Genomic DNA, 20,747 nt, shown 5'->3' on the forward strand with positions numbered 1-20,747 from the left:
AATCACTACTACTACTACTACCACTACTCTGCCACTACTATTACTACTACTACTACTCTACTACTTCTACTTCTACTCTACTATTATTATTACTACTAAGACTACTTTACCACTATTACTACTACTGCTTCTACTATTACTATTACTACTACTACTACTCTACTATTATTATCACTACTACTACTCTACTATTACCACTACTATGCTACTACACTTACTATTACTACTACTACTACTACTACTACAACTACACATCTACTACTACTACTACTACTACTGCTCTACTATTACTACTACTCTACTATTATTATTATTACTACTACTACTACCACTACTCTGCTACTACTACTTCTACTGCTACTACTACTACACTACTACTACTACTACTACTCTACTACACCTACTACTACTCTACTATTATTAGTACTACTACTACTATTGCTACTACAATTGCTGCTACTACTACTACTATTACTACTACTACTATTGCTACTCTACTACTGCTACTACTATTGCTACTACTACTACTACTATTACTACTACTACTATTGCTACTACTACTACTATTACTGCTACTACTATTACTGCTACTACCACTACTATTGCTGCTACTACCACTACTATTGCTACTATTACTACTACTATTACTACTCTACTACTGCTACCACTATTGCTACTACTACTACTGCCACTACTATTGCTTCTACTACTACTACTACTACTACTACTACTACTACTACTACTACTACTATTGCTACTACTACTACTCTACTACTACTACTTTACTATTATTATTACTACTACTACTACTACTACTACTACTACTACTACTACTACTACTACTATGACTCTACTATTATTATTACTACTACTAGTACGACTACTATACTACTACTACTACGACTACTATTATTATTACTACTACTAGTACTACTACTATACTACTACTAGTACTACTACTACTCTACTATTATTATTACTACTACTACTCTAAAAGTACTACTACAAGTACTACTACTATACTACTACTACACTACTACTACTACTCTACTACTACTACTACTGCTATACTATGCTATTACACTGTACTGCTCCATACATAGCTAACTATGAGCGGTGACGTTATCTGTCCAGAGTCCTACTATGCCCAGGGCATCGCCATTCTATTTACATAGCTAACTGTTTTTGTGTGTGTGTGTGTGTTCAGACTATGCTCATGGCATCACCATGTTGAGTCCGTTCTCTTCAGAGAAGAAGCAGCTGGTGAGTTTTTGCTCCCCCAGCGGAGAGGAGCTCAGGAATTTCACAGAGGAGCTACGTGAGTCCATCACTGAGGTCAACGAGATGGAGCAGATACACATCCAATGTGAGCACACACGTATACGCACGCAAGCACACACATACGCACGCACGCACGCAAGCACACACATACGCACGCACGCACGCAAGCACACACATACGCACGCACGCATACGCACGCACAACACACACACGCACGCACACCACACAAGCATTCGCAGGCACACCACACACACACGCATACACACACACGCACACCACACGCCCACATACGCATTCACACCACACGCACACACACGCATTCACACGCACACCACATGCACACACGCACACACAAGCAGGCTCTTTATGTAATTATATGGTAATATCTCGCTGTCTGTAGGGGAGCTGGAGAGAGAACAGGGGGTGCAGACTCACACTCCCCACACCAATGGAGGACAGATGGACACACTCAGTCGACACACAGGATCACCCACTGGTAACAAACACGAAGTTAGCGACTAGCATCCACACATCATGCTGTGTCTCTGAGTGTCACTTGTGTGTTTCTCCCCTCAGCCCAGCAAGACCTGTATGACAAGACTGGCAACAACACTGTGGAGGTGAGTCACATACACACTCTGCCTCAGGTAAGTGTATGTGTGTTAGCAAAGATGCACACAGGCGAGGAGTAGGGAGACCCTCCTCAGCTCCCTCCAGCTCTGTGTGCCTCATAGCAACACAGCTGCAACTGGAGCGATAGCTTTAGCCATCAGCCTTCTGCTAACAGAGACCAGTAATTAGCTATTTGCCACCTGCCAATGCACGGTTATCTATTAGCTATTCGTTTCTTGCTAGTAGGGAGTTAGCTATTAGCCTCCTGCTAACACAACATCTGCCTCCCAGCCATCATAAGCTTTTCTAAGCCCTGCTGGCTTGCTAGAAAACCATCTCCATGGCAAGACTCAGAGTTAATGTACGTGTGTGTCTGTGTATGCATGCACATGTATGACTCAAGCCCAGTTCCTCCACTCTAAATACCCTCTCTACAGACCTAGCAGCCCCAACCCCTAACTCTTAGTCAGTCCTTTAGCATTGCATATCTCTGTGTTGGGGAGACACCATGCCCTCGGTGTCATCTCCCCCCACACACTCATCCCTCTCCACACACACTCCTCCTCCTCCACACACGCACGCAAACTCACACCCACCCACTGGAGCCCAAATGTTGACCCTGAAACGCCCTTCCACCCAAACACAGGTGTGTCTCTGGGCTGGTGTGTGTGTTAGCATGCGTTCACTCCCTGAATGCCTGCATGCTGCCAGTGTATCTAACCCACCAGAGGGCTGCTGTAGGCTGCATTCAGGCTGGTAACTCCTCATGCCATTCTCTGGCTGTTTCTAAACTAGGTGTCAATTCACAATAGGCTGCTGCAGACCTACCACATGACCCAGCCCAACCCTGATAAGCTGCTCCAGACCTACCATGTGACCAGTCCTGACTCCACCCAACTGGCTCTGGCAGCACCAGCCATGCTAAGTGCCACCCACCCCGGAGAGTTCCGCCCAGACACCCTCATTCAATGCCAGCAGATCGTCAAGGTGATCGTCATGGACCAGAGCGGCCGCGGGAGAATGGAAGCTTTCCTCAACCAAGGAAGCCCCGCCTCCCACCACCGCCTCATCCAATCAGCGATGTCCACTCCAGTACGGGTCAGAGAGGGATCTGAGCCCCCTCTGCCTCCCCTCCTCCCCCCTACAACCACCCCCACCAGTACTGTCCCCCCGACTCCCCCTGCCCTCTCTCACACACCCTGCCTCACCCCCTCCGCAGACGCAACTCTAGTGGCTCCCGCAGCCTCGTCTGACATATGACCCCCTCATCCCTGACCCTACCACACCATATCATGCGCCCTATGACCTTTTGTTAAATAGTCATGTACTGTATTGGTGAAACACACACAACACAAACACTCATAGACAAAGATAGAGAAAAGGTGAGACGAGGAAGGGAGGAAGAGAAAGAGGGCGGGAAGGAAGTCGTCTGAGAGAAAGGGAATAAGCCGATAAAGCGAGTGGGAGATAATAGAGAGGATTCAAATCAATATGAAATCAAAGTCATCTAATGATTTCATGTGTATTTTTGAATAAGATGTCATTTTGACAAATTTCTAAACAGAGATTTTCTAATCGTACAGCTCTTGTGACACAGTGTCGTCTGTACATATCTATATCTGTTCTTGACTTTAGAAAGAACAATTTAGGATACAACCTCTCACCACCTGATCCCCGACTCTCATCCTGCCCTGATGTCACACAGCTGATGGAACACACAGATCTCCTCCATGTGTGGAGCTGTCTGGACATGGAGACATGTCACCTCAATGACATCATCAACATCATCTAGGGTTTTAGCCCTCCTCTTTAGCACACAGTGTTTTGGTGATGTGTGGTAAAATATGATAATCAGATGCTAATAATACTTTTGATCGTGAAGAAGTGAGAATGTCTGAGTAGCAGGGAGGGAAGAAGTGAGTATGTCAGATTTGCAGGGAGGGAAGACTGTTTCTCCTGACACCTGGCTTACAGATGATTACAATCTGTATTTCTATTCGTAATGTCGGACTTCTACCCTGATTAACATATCTGCGTGTGCATGTGTGTTTGAGAGTATGAGGGTCTGCCAGTGTATGTGCGAGTGAAAGGGTGTGTCTGTGTGTGCTTGTTTGCGTGTGCGAATGTGTGTGTGAATACCATTGTTCTATTCTCTGAGGTTTTGCTACACTGGTCCAAGCCTCACACTCAGGAAAATACCAGTACTGACGACAAACTGTTCAACATTCTAACTTATTGTTTGATCAGTAATAACATGAACATTGTATGTTATAAACTGGTAATGTTCTAACGTTCTATCTAATTTGTCCTTTTGAATATTCAATCTCACTTGCTGAATCCCTAAAGGGTTAACTATTACCCATTCTCATATGATTAACCTGTTCTCCACTGGAATGCATGTCACATAGGAATGTATATACACACACAGTACACACACAGAATTACTTAAGTATGTTTATTTATCAGAATATTGAACATGTTTCATTATTATTATAATAGTGTTGTTACATCTCTTCTTTCCCTTTCCCTCTCTCTGAGGGCTGTGACACGTGGTGACCCTATGAGGCTGATCTTCTTCGTGTTGCACCATATTATTAGAGTATATCGGAATACTGAACATGTGCACAGTATATAGGTGGTATATATATATATATATATAATTTAAAAGGAATGGATGGACTGCAGATGTGTGCATTTATGTATTTGTACAGAGGTGGAAATCTATTTGTTTTTCAGATTATGGGGGCAACAGCACCCCACTGCTACCACGAGAGACACACGCACAGATGACACATTATCATAATTAGAGCTCTGTGTAAAGGGCTATACTGTAGCTGTGATCACACTAGCGTTAGCATTAGCTAGATGGTTTAGTGGAAAACAAGCAGGAGTCATAGTAGACATTTTAGCATGTTCTAAAGCCCTAACATATCACCTTAACACTGAGTCTGGCTCGCCTGTCCTGCATCCATCTTGGAGATGTCTTACACTGTTGACGAGAGCACCTGTGCACCGTCACATTAAGTATTTACTAAGATATCATGTTTATAACAATTACAGTGTTTACTAATGGAATATTTCTAAAGATTTATGTTTGAAGAGAATTACATAATAAAGTAGTTTGTACTCTGCCTTGAGTCCTGTGTCCTGTCTGTCTGTTTGTGTGTGTGAAAGGTTTGCCTGCCGACAGTACTTAGCACCTCTGAACAGTGTCGGCAGTCAATCTATTTTGTGTTCACACAGCAAAGACTTTGGAAGTCGTCAGCCACTCAGCCTTGTTACAATACTCCAAACCAGAAGGGGGCAGTAACGTTGTTTGGCAATGCATATACATGCATATTGCTTATGGTCATGATTCTATTTTGTTGAAAGCCCCTATATTTTTCTTTTTTTTTGTTGGCTCCCCCACATGGAGGTTTGTGTTTCTGATTGGCTCCATGTCAACCTGTTGGCCACTGACAAGCATTGCATAGGTTCTTCGCTACCGGGTCGGCACACAACAGGTACCGCTTTTGTACTAGCAAAAGAAGGAACGGCCTCCCACTGTGATAAGTACCTACAGTATCAGCAGTCAGTGAGATTCTCAGTGTATTTCATGCTTCACTCTTTTGGGGTGTCATTTTTATATAACAGCTCACTGAGACAGACAGACAGACAGACAGACAGACAGACAGTAGGTGAGTAGTGGAGTTGATTTTACTTCTGGTCCAAAACACAGATGTGGAACAAAATACATCAAATACACAAGAACACCCCACAAATATATTATACCTCAAACCTCCCAATTACAATGACAAACATAGCAACACGTGATATAAACGTAGTAACACAGCGAAGCAAACATGAACACCGTGACAACACTATTTGGCCGAAAAACCTAATATACAAAAACATGATACAAGAATCCAATGAAATACACAGTGAAATTACTATTGCAAGATACCTGTAAACCTCCATGTGTGATATATTTTCTGCCTGTGAACGTATACAAAAGATGCAGGACTCCACGAGGACTGTAATTGTGTGATGATTCAGGCCAGGTAAACAACTAAGTTTCGTTGTGTTGTTTTGACCCTCCTGCCAGAAAAGGGCAACTTGTGTTCCCAAAGAAGCTAGAGGAAACATTACTCTGTTTGGACTACACAATTCTCTCTCCCTCCCCTTTCTCTATCTCTGGTGGAGCAATCCATCTGACAAACAGTCAGTGTGTCCAGGATTTGGCCCCATGACCCAGGAATAGATGCGTGTTCATCAGGTGTGAAGTTGACTGATAAGTTCTCAGCCTTTACATCGTAGTCTCCTCCCATTCCAGCTCGACATCACCTGCAAGAGCACAAAAAAGTAGATATGTGAAATGTGCGTTTATGACGTATGTGTATGCTAGTGTGTGTTCTTGTATATGTGTGTGCTCACCCTCCATAGCTTCCAGTGAGTCCATCTTCTCCAGAGCAGAGTAGTTGATGAACCAGATGGACTGGCTGTTTCCTTTACTGTTCAGCAGATCCAGAGTACTCTGGTGTAGGAACATATACTGGGCCTGGGGATATGCGTGAACAGACTAAGATTCTGTCTGGCAGGTTTGAATGCACCAGGAAAACTAGATCATACTATGAAGTATCATATCATATCCATATTAGAGTAAGAATATTATATTATGATACATGTTGTATAAATGCATATTTCTCACCAGGTTCTGCACCATACACATCCTCTCACTGCGTAGTTCAGCCACCAGACCGTAGATGTCCACAAAGTCGTGATCACTGACGTGTTGGATCAGGTGATCCAGCGCTATAAACACTCCTGTCCTGCCCACGCCAGCACTGCAGTGCACCACTATAGTAGTGTTCTCATGCCTGTTGGCTCTGATGGCTCGAACAAACTGTATGAGTGTGGTGCTGGAATCTGGTACACCATGCTCTGGCCAGGAGGTGTAGTTGAAGTGGTGAACCACCATGTAGTCCCCATGCTAGGGGGAGAAAGGGAGACAGACAGAGAGAGGGGGGAGAAGGAGTGTCAGAGGGAGAGAGAGCGAGGAAGTTAGAGAAGGAGAGAGAGAATAATGATTTTATTGTCAAGAGGATAACTCTTAACTTGTTTACTCTGGGGTACTCAAATATACACTGATTGTACAAAACATTAGGAACACCTGCTCTTTCCATGACAGACTGACTGGGTGAATCCAGGTGAAAGCTATGATCCCTTAATGATGTAACTTGTTAAATCCATTTCAATCAGTGCAGTTGAAGGGGGAGGAGACAACTGAAAGTAGGATTTTTAAGCCTTGAGAAAATTGAGACATGGATTGTGTGCTATTCAGAGGCTGTATCGGCAAGACAAAATATTGAATTGCCTTTGAATGGAGTATGGCAGCAGGTGCCAGGTGCACCGGTTTGATTGTGTCAAGAACTGTAGTGCTGCTAGATTTTTCACACTCAATAGTTTCCTGAGTGTATCAACCAACAATGGTCCACAACCCAAAGAACATCCAGCCAACTTGACACAACTGTGGGAAGCATTGGAGTCAACATGGGCCAGCGTCCCTGTGGAACGCTTTTGACACCTTGTAGAGTCCAATGCCCCGATGAGTATTTAGACCCCTTGACTTTTTCCAAATGTTGTTACGTTACAGCCTTATTCTAAAATGGATAAACTTGTTTTTTCCCCCTCATCAATCTACACACAATACCCCATAATGACAAAGCCAAAACAGTTGACATTTTTGCTCATTTATAAAAAAAAAACATATATATATACACATCTTATTTAAATTCTAAAAATCTCTTTGCTTAGATTCTAAAAATCTCTTTGCTTTGTCATTATGGGGTATTGTGTGTAGATTGATGAGGAAAATATAACATTTAATCCATTTTAGAATAAGGCTGTGATTTAACAAAAAGGTGAAAAAAAGTCAAGAGGTTTGAATACTTTCCGAATGCACTGTATGTATATATATGTGTGTGTGTGTGTTACCCGCTCGACTTTGAGAGCTCTGACGGTCCAGTCAGGATAAACGTCCTCTGTCAGCTTGGTGATGATGATGTCCCCAAACACTGTCACCGGCTTATTGTCCTCTGGCCAGTACTGGTGACACCGGATCTAAACACACCCACACACAGCACACACACACAAAATTGGTGACCGGATCTAAACAGACATACGAACCTGACACTACTAAAACCTTAGTCCGGTCCTTACCCTTCCTTTCTCATAGCACTGTGTGAGCATAGCGATGGTTCGTGTGCGAGTCTCCCAGATCATCCTCCAAAAGTCAGCCACAGTGCCGGGGAGAGGACCCTGGGTCGCTATGAACTCACTAGGACACAGGTAACCCTGAGCGGGAGAGGAAGAATGTTATAGTCAGAACAGAGTAGGTCACAGGTCTCCAGTTTTGTAACACAAACGTTGGGGTGTTTAGAAATGTGAGCTTCTCTGAAAGCATGAGTGTTCTCTTTTCTGTGTCTGTGACTGTGTGTGTGTGTGTCTCACTGAGATGAAGCTAGCGTTAATGTAGTCAGATCCAGGCATGCCAGGCTCAGACAAGAGCTTCACACGGTTGTTGTTGTCTGTAAAGGAGAGAATGTGTTAGGTTGTGTGTGTGTGTTACGCTCACTGTGTGTGTGTGTGTGTGTGTGTGTGTGTGTGTGTGTGTGTACATACAGGGTTTGATGTTAGTGAAGCGGTTCTTGGATCTGTTCCAGGGAAGGTCAGCGTCTGAAGTAGCCAGATCCTGCAGCAGTTTGGGCAACTCCTAGAGAAGACAGGGTTAACGCTGTCAATCCACGTACACACACACAGGTTTTCACATGGGGTCAGAGGTTAGAGTTACATACTGCAAACTCTTCCTGGAACTTGGTGTTCTCGTTGGCACACAGATCCTCTACATGCTGCAGGAAAGACTTCTTATTGACGGGCCTGAGAGACAGAGATAAATCAGAATCACGTTTTTTGTCCTACAAGAGCAAAATCTTGGCACAGCTCACACATAAATGCATAAACCTTATATGAATATCAAAAATCAAACAAACAGGAGGTGGGGATAAGAGAAATCCTTCACAGGGCAGCAATCCAAATCAAACTATTATTGCCCAACAAACTCACATAATGTACACATAGAACAACATACACACTCATTAGATGACTTACTTGAGAGACTTTCTGTAGCTGAGAAGTCTAAAACAGAGTTGACAGAACAATATTAGTCACACCAGTACACTGTGAGTACAGCAGACTTTATTTTCCAGTCACACCAGTACACTGTGAGTACAGAAGACTTTATTTTCCAGTCACACCAGTACACTGTGAGTACAGAAGACTTTATTTTCCAGTCACACCAGTACACTGTGAGTACAGACGACTTTATTTTCCAGTCACACCAGTACACTGTGAGTACAGAAGACTTTATTTTCCAGTCACACCAGTACACTGTGAGTACAGCAGACTTTATTTTCCAGTCACACCAGTACACTGTGAGTACAGCAGACTTTATTTTCCAGTCACACCAGTACACTGTGAGTACAGCAGACTTTATTTTCCAGTCACACCAGTACACTGTGAGTACAGCAGACTTTATTTTCCAGTCACACCAGTACACTGTGAGTACAGCAGACTTTACTTTCCATTACTGTACAGTTACAGACAGACTGAACAGCACTTCAGTAGACAGACTGAACAGCACTTCAGTAGACTAAAGCCATGAGACAACAATACACACTTCCAACTGTAGCAATGCAACACAGCAACACACACACACATGGAGTGCTATATAACAAGGGCTACACACACTGCCCACTACAACTTACTGGATGACAAATATCTCCTTCCGTCTAAAGAAGAAGGAGGAATACCTGGAAAGAGAGTTGGAGCAAAGCTTGATGATTAGTTGATCATTTGAATCAGCTGTGTAGTGCTGGGGCAAAACCCAAAACAGGCACCCGTGGGGTCACGGGGACCGAGTTTGTAAAACCCTGGGTTAGAGTGAGAGTGGAGAGCACAGACAGCCTTTGTGTGATTGTGAGTGTGTTTATGTGTGTACTGTAATGTGTGTGTATGTGCATGTGTTAGCAGCAGCCATGCACATTCTGTAGGCATGCAGGTAGAGGCAGAGTGAGCATAATGTTACAGTGGATAAACCTTTGTGAAGTTGTGTGCGAATGAGAGAGAGGGAGTGTGTATGTGTGAGAAAAAGACACACACAGGCATACACACACTGACCGGTGTAGTTTCTCTTCCTTCAGCTCCAGGTCAGCCACAGCAATCAGTTGATCCAGTTTAAACTTGGTCTCTATAATCTCCGCCTCCCGGGGAGAGTAGGTCCCGCCCTCCTTCTGCCGCTGACGGATCCTGTCATTGGATGAGGAACATGTCAATCTCTCTGACACAACTGACTATGGCTGGCTGGGTTTAAACTAGAAAACTTAAGGTTATAGATTTCAAAACTCTAATTAATACTTTTAAAATAAATTTGATTCTGAAGTATGTTAAGAACCAGAACAGTATTTAGAATGTCTTCCCTAAGTATTTATTTAACTCTGTTGGTGGTTTAGAATCTTTGCTTTGATGTAATTTTGATGTTGATAAAATCCCAGTAAAGTTGGCCAAATTCCATAAGCAGGCAATTTTAGCTTGGATGTTAGTGTATAAACAGATACAGATACAGATACAGATACAGATACTTTATATGGAACAACAAAGATATACGATTGAAAAATAAGTCTATTTTTTTTCGTAACTGGTTTGAGAATAAAATTATTTTGGTTGGTCAGTTACTGAATGAGGATGGATATCTACTCTCATAAGGGGAATTTCTTGATACATTTAAAATTCCAATAACACTGAAAGAATATGCAATTGTTTTTTATTTCATTTCCAATGGGGGTTGTATCTCTTTTAAATTCCTCTGTGGTTGATGTAAGTAACATAGATTTACATGAAAATATATTAATTGACAATATTGGATGGGTGTCCCTGTGCAGGAACCAAATCAGCGGAAATTTTAGAGCGCCACCTATAGTTTTTGATAAAACTCAAACTTTCATTAAAACACATATGCAAGGTACTGAATTAAAGCTACACTCGTTGTGAATCGAGCCACCAAGTCAGATTTGTAAAATGCTTTTCGGTGAAAGCATGAGAAGCTATTATCTGATAGCATGCACCCCCCAAAATACCTGAACGTCACCTAAACAACAGATTTTGCAGTAGCCGGCGCTACACAAAACGCAGAAATAAAATATAAAACATTCATTACCTTTGACGAGCTTCTTTGTTGGCACTCCTATATATCCCATAAACATCACAATTGGGTCTTTTTCCCGATTAAATCCGTCATTGTATAGGCAAAATGTCATTTTATGAAGGCCGGTCTGATCCAGGAAAATTCCCCTTTACAAGACGCAACGTCACTTTTTAAAATTACAAAAGTTGCCTATAAACTTTTACAAATCACTTCAAACTACTTTTCTAAACCAACTTTAGGTATTAATAAACATTAATAATCTATCAAATTGATCACGGGGCGATCTGTATTCGATAGCAGCAAGTCTTGAAATCATCGTCCATGTTTTCACTTTCATAACATCCTGCGGTGCGCCCCAAGACAGGAAGTGCCTATACGTCATCTAACCAAGGATAAAGCAGCCATGAAATGCCAGTACTGGCGACATCGTGTGGAAGCTGTAGGCAATGTAATGGGAGCCTCATTTATTTTCTGTCGCCTTAGACAATACATTGACTGGCGGATGAATATTTTGGTGTTTTTGGTGAACAGTTTTCCCGGGGATTTTTACTCCTAAACACGTTCTGTTATAGCCACAGACACGATTTAACCAGTTTTAGAGACTTCCGAGTGTTTTCTATACACACATACTTATCATATGCATATACTATATTCCTGGCATGAGTAGCAGGACTTTGAAATGTTGTGCGATTTTTAACAAAAAGCTGCGAAATGCTGCGAAAATTTGCATCATCCCTAACAGGTTTAATTAACATCAAAGATAAATGTAGTAAAAACAGATTAGGAATATTGTTTGTGACACTACAATTCCCTCAGCAATATTATTTTGGTCAAATATCTATGGTGATATACAATGGGGGAAAGCATGGGAAATTACTAACAAATATTGTATCAGTAACAAAGTAAAGGGAGTTTCATTTAAAATGTTACATAGAATCTATCCTGTGAAACATGTTTTGAAAAGATTCAAGCTGAATATTGACTATAAATGTGATTTCTGTGGAATGGAGAAGGAGACCATTTTGCATTTGTTTTTTGCCTGTATTTATCGTAGAATGTTTTGGATTGACATACAGAATTTTGTTACAAAAAAAATAGGACTGGTTGTACTATTTAATGGTTTTGATATAATGATTTATTTAATCAATTCTGACATAGATAAAGATGTAGTATATTTAATTCAACTGCTAATAATACTAGGTACATTTCATATTCACAAATGCAAATGGTCTAATTCAAAACCTAACTTTTTTCACTTTATATATTAAATTAAACAATATGGCACTACTTTAACTCAAATTAAAAACAAAAAGGCAATTAAAACTTGTATTATTAATGAATATGATTTGTTTGTTCAAGATTCCTGGCAATGTAAATCGTTTGTATGTATGCTTGTTTGTATGTGACTATTTATCTTTTGTTTGTTGATATTTGTTAATAATAATTAAAAAAAAAAAATATATATATATATATATATAGAAAAATAAAATAAAAAACTACAAAACTAGAGGCATCAGCTGGAACCAGTTTACCTGACAGAGGCGTAGATGACGAGGATGAGCAGCAGGGCCAGGAAGAAGGAGAGGAGTACTCCCAGAATGATCTGTTCATCTCTGGTCAACAACCCATCCACTGACAGACAGGAGGGGTTGAGGGAAAGAGAAAAAAGAAGCCTTTCGTAAACTAACACTTGCACTTACATCGACGGGCTGCAATGGATCGGGTCGAGAGCTTCAAGTTCTTCGGTGTCCAAATCACTATGGACTTAAAATGGTCCACTCAACCACGCACAGTCGTAAAGATGGTGCCTGAAGAGCTTCCATTCCTAAACCACAAGACATAGCTAACATAATGGCTACACTGACTATGTGAGTTGACCCTTGCATTTTGTTTTTATTTTTGCACTGTGTATATGCATACTCACAGGACTCTACACACTCACGCACACTGACACTCCAACACATGCATTTATACTACTAACGCTACCGTACACACACGTCCACACACTCACATACAATCATCATTTAATCTGCTTGAGCTCCTGTTCCTCTTCTCGCATATTAGCTCAAAAGTATCGTGGAGCTCCTGCACCTAAATATAAACAAACAGCACCGGCACCCAAAATGAGAACAGGTGTTGTACCGAAAATCTCCCCCATGCCAGAATTCTCCCCCTCTTCGCGTTCTTCATTGCTGCAACTTGCTTGCTAGTTAAGATTTCTGCTCTTCACTCCGTTGTCAGTTTAGCCTACATTTCACTGACATAGTAGAAGAAAGCATTTTTGTCTGCAGTTTTCGGTTTGGCTATATGTTTCAAGTGTATGTGGCGGTTCTAGCTTGTATGGCGCCCTGGGCGAACCCCTCTTCAGCGGCCGAACTGGGGGCGGCAAGATGCAGCCCTGCGCGGCTGGCCATGTCGCCCGTACCTAAATCCCCTACTGATTTTGTATTAGTCTATAAATAAATATCTTTGACAAAATTCGTCATCTCTCCCATGTATTATTCGACTAGTATGTTTCAAAGTGTAAGGATAATAATTCAGCCATAGTTGTTCTGAAATGTTCATTGCTTGCCAACATTTTACTCCCTCCTCTGTTTAATATAACACACATACATTAATTATTAATTTCGGTTGCCTATCCTGACGTGAAGTTTGTTCTATAGAAAGTATTTGACTCTGATGTGTGCCACAGAAAGTATTTTATCTAGACACAAAATTAAGGAGATTAGAAAAGGGGGGTTCTGGCAGGGGGAGATTTTCTGCTCGACACAGGGACCTATTTCAGTCAAAGTCAAGCACTCACTATACATATCTACCTCCATGAGTCCAGTATTATCTGAAAATAATATTATATTGAAACTGGCCCTGTATTTAGATTCTAATTTTCACGTGTTCTTCTTCTTCTTCTTTTTCTTGTGTTTTTGTTCTACCTTATGATACTTTTAGTATTGCATTACTATTGATTCCTGCATTGTTGGGTTTAGAGCAAGAAAGGCGTTTCATGTACTTGTGCATGTGACATTAACTTGAAACTTACTAGCTCTGAGTTTGCAGATAGCTACTTTATTTAGGAAAAATGTACTTACTATGACTGAGAGATGTGGTTGACCCACCTAGTAATCTTAAGATGAATGCACTAACAGTAAGTTGCTCTGGATAAGAGCCTCTGCTAAATTACTAAAATGTAAAAAATTCAAATGAAGGAGTGAGAGTGGTGTTGTTTAATCAGTTTGCATCAGAGAGGAAAGATGTTTGTGGAGAGAAGAGGAGTGCTTACCTGCTGTTCTGATATGCTCAGAGTAGTCAGAGTCTGTGTACTGGCCCCGGATGTTGGTGGCTCGGAACTTAAACCTGCCACACAGACAAAGACATGCACTGTATTAAACTTTGTACGTATGTGTGTGTATGTGTTTATATCTACGTTTGTGCACGTGTATGTGTTTACATGTTTGTGTTGTGTATACTCACACGTAGACAGTGTTTGGTTTGAGGGGTCCGTTACAGAGTGTGTTACTGTACTCTTCAGTCAGACAGTTGTCCTTCTCTCCGATGACATAGTGATCATCCTGGTGGTCTATGCGCTCCCCCCCTGAGTCTCTATGTCCCAGAACCCTGTCCCTCACAATACTGTGTCTAATGAGTGAGAAAGTGAGTCTGCTGGTTTGTGTGTCCCTGCTCATACGGTCCCTCACGCAGAGTGGGTTGGGGAAGCCATTGTCTGTTAGGTAGGGGGTGGGACGAGAGAGAAATGCTGTCTTCCAGTTGGTCAGGTTCATGCTGTCCATCACTGAGACAGAGAGACAGACAGATGTCAGACTAGACCTATAGCAGTGGCTCCTACATACTTTAGTTCAGGATATATTTTCTGTGTGATTGATGTGTGTTTATGTGTGTGTGTGTGATGTCGTACCCCCAGATTCGGACATGATGACCTGGATACTGCTGATTGGTCCGTTGTCATTGCTGTAGAAACAGGCTGGCATGCGAACAATGATGCTTCTGGAGGTTACCATGGCAATTCCTCCTCGGTCCAACATCACCTGGGGTCTCTGGGTGGGCTTGGCAGGAGCTACCCACACACACATTTCTGTATCATGAAGTGTTCGTAGTGCACACACATATATTCACAATATGACACCCCCTACAACTAAGTTTCTAAGGATGTTGGGGTTATAAAGGGGTTATGTAGGGATTATGAATGGGTTATGTAGTGTTTATGTAGCACTGTACCTTTGATCCCTGTAGTGATCTGAACCTCTGAGCTGGGGGGGCTTAAACCTGCTCCGTTTACCGCTGCAATCTGTGTGTGAGAGAGATTTGGTCGGAGTGTTTCAAATGGTGAGAATAATTTTTCAGAAAGCACAATTGTTATGTGACACTGTGTGTGTTCCTCACCCGTATATTAAAGTTGTGAACCATGTGTTTGTGTAGTTGTGCCTGTGTGTGTGTTCCTCACCCGTATATTATAGTTGTGAACCATGTGTTTGTGTAGTTGTGCCTTTGTGTGAGATCCTCACCCGTATATTATAGTTGTGAACCATGTGTTTGTATAGTTGTGCCTTTGTGTGAGATCCTCACCCGTATATTATAGTTGTGAACCATGTGTTTGTGTAGTTGTGCCTGTGTGTGGGTTCCTCACCCGTATATTATAGTTGTGAACCATGTGTTTGTGTAGTTGTGCCTGTGTGTGAGATCCTCACCCGTATATTATAGTTGTGAACCATGTGTTTGTATAGTTGTGCCTTTGTGTGAGATCCTCACCCGTATACTATAGTTGTAGCCTCCCTTCAGCCCGTCGATGACTGCGGTCAGGGTACGGTTCTCGTTTTGGACCACGGTGAGGCGGTCAATGGTCATCTCTAGCTGGCCCTGGTGGTAGACCAGCACCGTATAGGAACTGATGTTCCCATTAGGCTCCTCCGGGGGGGCAAAGGTCACAAACACACGGGTCACTTCCTCTGGAATTACCTGGAGGGTCACGTTCTTAGGAGGATCCCTGGGCTCTGGAGGGAGCAGGGGAGAGGGATGGAGGGAGGATGAGGAGGAGGATGAGAGAGAGAGTGCTTAACTACCTTCTAGCAGTTGAATAAAGTAGCTACTAGTGTATTACTGTATGTGTGGGTTCCTCACCCTCCTCCATTGTTCTGATGACAGTGGGCTCAGTGGCTTGTCCGTCCCGCCGTGCGTTCTCCAGTCGTCCAGTGAAGGCAGTCACGGTCACAGAGTAGCGAGTGAACGCAGTCAGGTTTGACACAACTACGGTCCTCAGCTCCTCTGGGCCGCGTACTACAGACTGGTTTAACCCCTCGCTATCCAGCTGAACAACAACACAACATACAGATGCAAGAAACTCCTTTTTCTCATTATTCTTTGAGTGTGTGTGTGCATGTGTACTCACAGAGATTACGTCTATGAGGTAGGAAGTGGGCCCGGTAATCACATCTGGGAGTTGCCATTCGATACGGAGGCCATTGGAGGACATGGTCATTGAGAGGTTGCTGGGAGGGGCATCAGGGTCTGAGGGGAGAGACAGGTATGAATATACGCATACTGCCTGGGTGTGTAGGTACTTGTATTTCCAGTCACATCCAGAATTATTGCTACCCTTGATAAAGATGATTTAAAAAAGACTGTATAAGCTATATTGTATGCTAATTTAAAAAATATATATACAGTACCAGTCAAACGTTTGAACACAACTACTCATTCAAGGATTTTTCTTTATTTGTACTATTTTCTACATTGTAGAATAAATCTAGGCAGCGGGTAGCCTAGTGGTTAGAGCGTTGGGCCAGTAACCAAAAGGTTGCTAGATCGAATCCCTGAGCTGACAAGGAAAACTTCTGTTGTTCTGCCCCTGAACATGGCAGTTAACTCACTATTCCTAGGCCATCATTGTAAATAAGAATTTGTTCTCAACTGACTCCTGAGGGGGAAAAGGTTTTGTTGTGCCCTCTTCATGACTGTTTTGGTATGTTTGGGCCATGATAGTGTCACAACCTGACCATAGAGAGCTGTTTATTCTCTATGTTGGTTGGGGTGTGATAGTGACTAGGGTGGGTCATCTAGGTTATTAATGGTTTATGTTGGCCTGGTATGGTTCCCAATCAGAGACAGCTGTTTATCGTTGTCTCTGATTGGGGATCATATTTAGGAAGCCATTTCCTCATTGTGCTTTGTGGGATCTAGTCTACAGATAGTTGCCTGTGTGCACACCAGTAGCGGCATGTTTTATTTTTGCTTGTTTATTTTGTTTTGGTTAGTTTCTATGAATTACAATTATGTGGAACTCTACGCACGCTGTGCCTTGGTTCAATCATTTCGACAAGCGTGACAGATATTTTGTTGGTGATGTGGACACCAAGGAACTTGAAACTCTAGACCCGTTCCACTACTGATTATGTTTTGCTTTTCATGTATTGTTGTGTATAATGATGTGTTTTAATGTGTAGTTTAATGTGTTTATTGTATTTTGATGTGTATTGTGGTGCTATACAGGGCTCAACTGGTCTCAACATTTAATCATTTTTTGTATCGTCATTAGCACAATATTCATTATCCTAATTCTAGCTCCAAGACTCCGGCAATTAGAAAAAAACAACAATGTAGATTGTGCTGATTTATTGGCTTATTGAACCAGGTCGCGCACTGTAGTCTAAAACAATTATGTAATATCTGAATTATGTCATCTTTATGCACATTCACCATTGTACTAGTATAAAATAATAGATTTTTCTAATTTTTTGGAACTTACAATATAGCTCGGTATTTGTATTATTTATTTTAAACAGTATTTTTTGCTCATATTTGTCAAGGGTTCCAATCCTTTTGGATGTGACTGTATGTGTATGTGCGTGCGTGGGTGGGTGTACTTACTCCCAGCCAATGTGTGTTTGTATCTCCAGGGTGTGTGTTCTCCTGGCCCAGCATTAGTAAGGGCTGTGATTCTGAAGCGGTAGAGGCGGTACTTGACCAGATACTGGAGAGTGATGCTCCTATTGCCCTCACCACCATCAGAACCATTCACTGACACCAACACCTGACCAGGAAGATCATGAACATGATGTTGAGTTCAATGTTAGGAAGTTTATTCTGCAGATATACATGTAGAAAGATGACAACACAGCAGCTTAACAACATTTACATTCAGATATCCAGGTAAACATACCTCCTGATCCACGCAGCCTGGAGCCAGGGAAGGGCTCGGCTCTGGGAGGGATGTGGCTTCAGAAAGGGGTGTGTTGGACAGGCAGTCAGGTGACAGCAGCTGCACAGTGATGCGGTACTCTGTGAGCATGCCCAGAGCAGAGAGGGGAGAAGCCCATTGGAGCGTCACGCTGGTGGACGTGGCCTCTGACACACTCAGGAATCGAGGGACACCAGGAACTGCAGGAGGATATAAGAGTGGGTTGAGTGGGTACAGTTCATCTGGTCTCCTGGTGTAGTGTACGTGTGTACGTGTACCTGACTCGGGGTGTGTGTAAGCAGTACAGTTGACCTGGTCTCCTGAGCCAGCAGAGTTGACAGCTGTTACGGTGAGTGTGAATTCTGCGTCCGGTGCCAGCCCGCTGACCGTATACTGGTTTGTGTCAGCCTGGTGTATGTATGACTGTGAGTCTGAGTGTCTGTCCACCTGGACCTGATAGTACAGGATGAGTCCATTGGGGTTGGCTGGAGGCTCCCAGTGTAGAAACACAGAGTCCCAGCCCAGACCAGAGCAGGACAGGTTACCCACCACTTCAGACACTGGAGCCAGGAGACACAGGGGTTATGCAAAAGGACTAATAGCCAATTCCACACGCATATGGCACTTGATTTCTAGTTCCACAACCATACATACCCACACACACATACCACCTACACCCACATACATACCGGACTCATTGGTTGTGAAGGACACAGGAGTGCTATACTGGTCTCCATGACCCACTCTGGTGTAGCTAAGCACACTGATCTCATAGGAGCTGTGAGGCCTGAACCCACTCAGCTGTCCTTCTGTCCACGGACCTGTAGAGTTCTGAAAGTGAGAGAGAGAAAAATGTGGAAATCTTCTAGTCAGAACATAGCAAAGTTGCAGCACTCCAGTTTAAAAATGTTAATGTTTCTTTGTGAGTGTTTGTGTTTGTGTGTGTGCAGTACCTGATATCTGATTGTGTTTGTGTTAATCTCCCAGATCCTGAAGCCGTAGTTTGTGACCACACCATTGGGTTCCAGAGAGGGTTCCCAGGTCAGCCACACAGAAAACGCTGTGTGGTTATACAGAGACAGGTTCCTGGGAGGAGACATCGGACCTGGTGGAACACAATGTTAGAGTACATTACTGGCCTTCGTCTGTATGCAGCAGCAGTTGGAGGGGTTATGGTAGGGTAGAGGTTAGAGGTTAAAGGTGAGAGGTTAAAGATGACCTGCTTCATCTGTGTGCAGCATCAGTAGTAGCGGGGGTCCGGAGCCCTTGCGGGTGGCTGCGGTGATGGAGAGGTTGTAGGCTGTGTAGGGCAGGAGCTGTGTGAGTGTGAGGATGGTGTTGGGGGTGTGTGTGGTGTTGGAGCCGCCAGGGCCGAACATGGTGAGGGAATACTCTGTTATCTCTCCATTAGCCTCCAGGGGGCGCTGCCACACCACAGACACAGAGGAGGATGACAGGTTCCTACAGGACACCAGCACTGGAGCTGAACTGGGAACTGGAGGGAGAGAGTGGGTTAATAGTATGTATGTGTATGCACATGTGTGCATTTATGTGTGTGTGTGTGTGTGTCTGTAGACTCACTATCATCATCAGTCCTCACGTGCAGCAGGCTGGTGTGGTTGTGGGCCGGGCCGGCGCTGGTTGCCGGGGTAACAGTGAAGACGTAGGGATAGTACTTCCTGAGTTTGGTAAACAGGAAGACGTTATCGTTGGTTGTCTTGGTGATGGTATTGTTGACAGCGGGGGGTCCGGGGGGGTTGGTGTTAGGGTAAGAGGGGTTCAGAGGTTTAGGGGGTTGGGGGTGTCCTGCTTCCTGCAGGGTGAGCAAGTAGAAGGGGCGTCCATTGGGTTCCATAGGGGGGTCCCAGCTTACTATGATGGCTGTAGAACTGAAGATCTGAGCACTGAGATTGTGGACCGGATCACTGGGCACTGTGGAGAGAGAGGGGGAATTAGTATCACTGACTGAACTACATAATTCTTCAGACTCAGTCCTCGCACTAGAAGAACACTACAGGTTATTTATGCTGTATATACACATAATTGTACATCTATACCCAAACCAGCAACATCAACCAATCAAACACTGGCACCACCCCAGGGAGAGAAACACACCAACAAACATAAAACAGCACTTTGTCATCATCATCATCATCATTAACAACATCGTCATCATTAACATCATCATCACCCCATGAGTCATATGGAGAGAATAACCTCAGTGTGGAATAAAACAAGAACACTTTGACCAGAGATACTTCAAATCGAGAAACAAAAAAACAGAGACATTTTGAATAGCAGATACTCATCCTGGCCACACCCACTTCCGGTGTCCATCCTCTAAGTTCCGGTCACTGAGTCTGACCATATGGAGAGAGCAAACTGAGCATGTGCACCAGGGGAAACAGGGATGGAAAGAAGGAGAGACGC

At 43.1% G+C, this 20,747-nt stretch overlaps 2 protein-coding genes across 2 annotated transcripts in view; one reads left to right on the forward strand and one right to left on the reverse strand.

Annotated features, from left to right (window-relative positions):
- LOC118400837 (IQ motif and SEC7 domain-containing protein 3-like) overlaps positions 1–5,024 on the forward strand; it is a 63,656-nt gene extending 58,632 nt beyond the window's left edge. The window contains 4 exon segments of the mRNA XM_052474892.1: positions 1,208–1,366; positions 1,682–1,777; positions 1,858–1,901; positions 2,689–5,024. Coding sequence (XP_052330852.1) covers positions 1,208–1,366; positions 1,682–1,777; positions 1,858–1,901; positions 2,689–3,153 — 764 coding nt within the window. The 3' untranslated portion in view covers positions 3,154–5,024.
- A 547-nt stretch (positions 5,025–5,571) lies between these two features.
- The window catches only part of LOC118400838 (phosphatidylinositol phosphatase PTPRQ-like), a 33,326-nt gene continuing 18,150 nt past the window's right edge, over positions 5,572–20,747 (reverse strand). The window contains exons 20-44 of the mRNA XM_052474624.1: positions 19,899–20,328; positions 19,537–19,812; positions 19,271–19,422; positions 19,007–19,148; positions 18,300–18,877; positions 18,008–18,170; positions 16,530–16,648; positions 16,262–16,448; positions 15,893–16,134; positions 15,362–15,431; positions 15,042–15,200; positions 14,600–14,918; positions 14,409–14,482; positions 12,664–12,763; positions 10,108–10,236; positions 9,696–9,740; positions 9,040–9,066; positions 8,727–8,808; positions 8,554–8,644; positions 8,383–8,459; positions 8,092–8,226; positions 7,867–7,992; positions 6,581–6,862; positions 6,307–6,430; positions 5,572–6,216 (exon numbers count right to left, since the gene is read on the reverse strand). Coding sequence (XP_052330584.1) covers positions 6,179–6,216; positions 6,307–6,430; positions 6,581–6,862; positions 7,867–7,992; positions 8,092–8,226; positions 8,383–8,459; positions 8,554–8,644; positions 8,727–8,808; positions 9,040–9,066; positions 9,696–9,740; positions 10,108–10,236; positions 12,664–12,763; positions 14,409–14,482; positions 14,600–14,918; positions 15,042–15,200; positions 15,362–15,431; positions 15,893–16,134; positions 16,262–16,448; positions 16,530–16,648; positions 18,008–18,170; positions 18,300–18,877; positions 19,007–19,148; positions 19,271–19,422; positions 19,537–19,812; positions 19,899–20,328 — 4,167 coding nt within the window. The 3' untranslated portion in view covers positions 5,572–6,178. The remainder of the gene's footprint in view (positions 6,217–6,306; positions 6,431–6,580; positions 6,863–7,866; positions 7,993–8,091; positions 8,227–8,382; positions 8,460–8,553; positions 8,645–8,726; positions 8,809–9,039; positions 9,067–9,695; positions 9,741–10,107; positions 10,237–12,663; positions 12,764–14,408; positions 14,483–14,599; positions 14,919–15,041; positions 15,201–15,361; positions 15,432–15,892; positions 16,135–16,261; positions 16,449–16,529; positions 16,649–18,007; positions 18,171–18,299; positions 18,878–19,006; positions 19,149–19,270; positions 19,423–19,536; positions 19,813–19,898; positions 20,329–20,747) is intronic.

This window comes from Oncorhynchus keta, chromosome 22 (assembly GCF_023373465.1).
Source record: "Oncorhynchus keta strain PuntledgeMale-10-30-2019 chromosome 22, Oket_V2, whole genome shotgun sequence".
Taxonomy (NCBI): domain Eukaryota; kingdom Metazoa; phylum Chordata; class Actinopteri; order Salmoniformes; family Salmonidae; genus Oncorhynchus; species Oncorhynchus keta.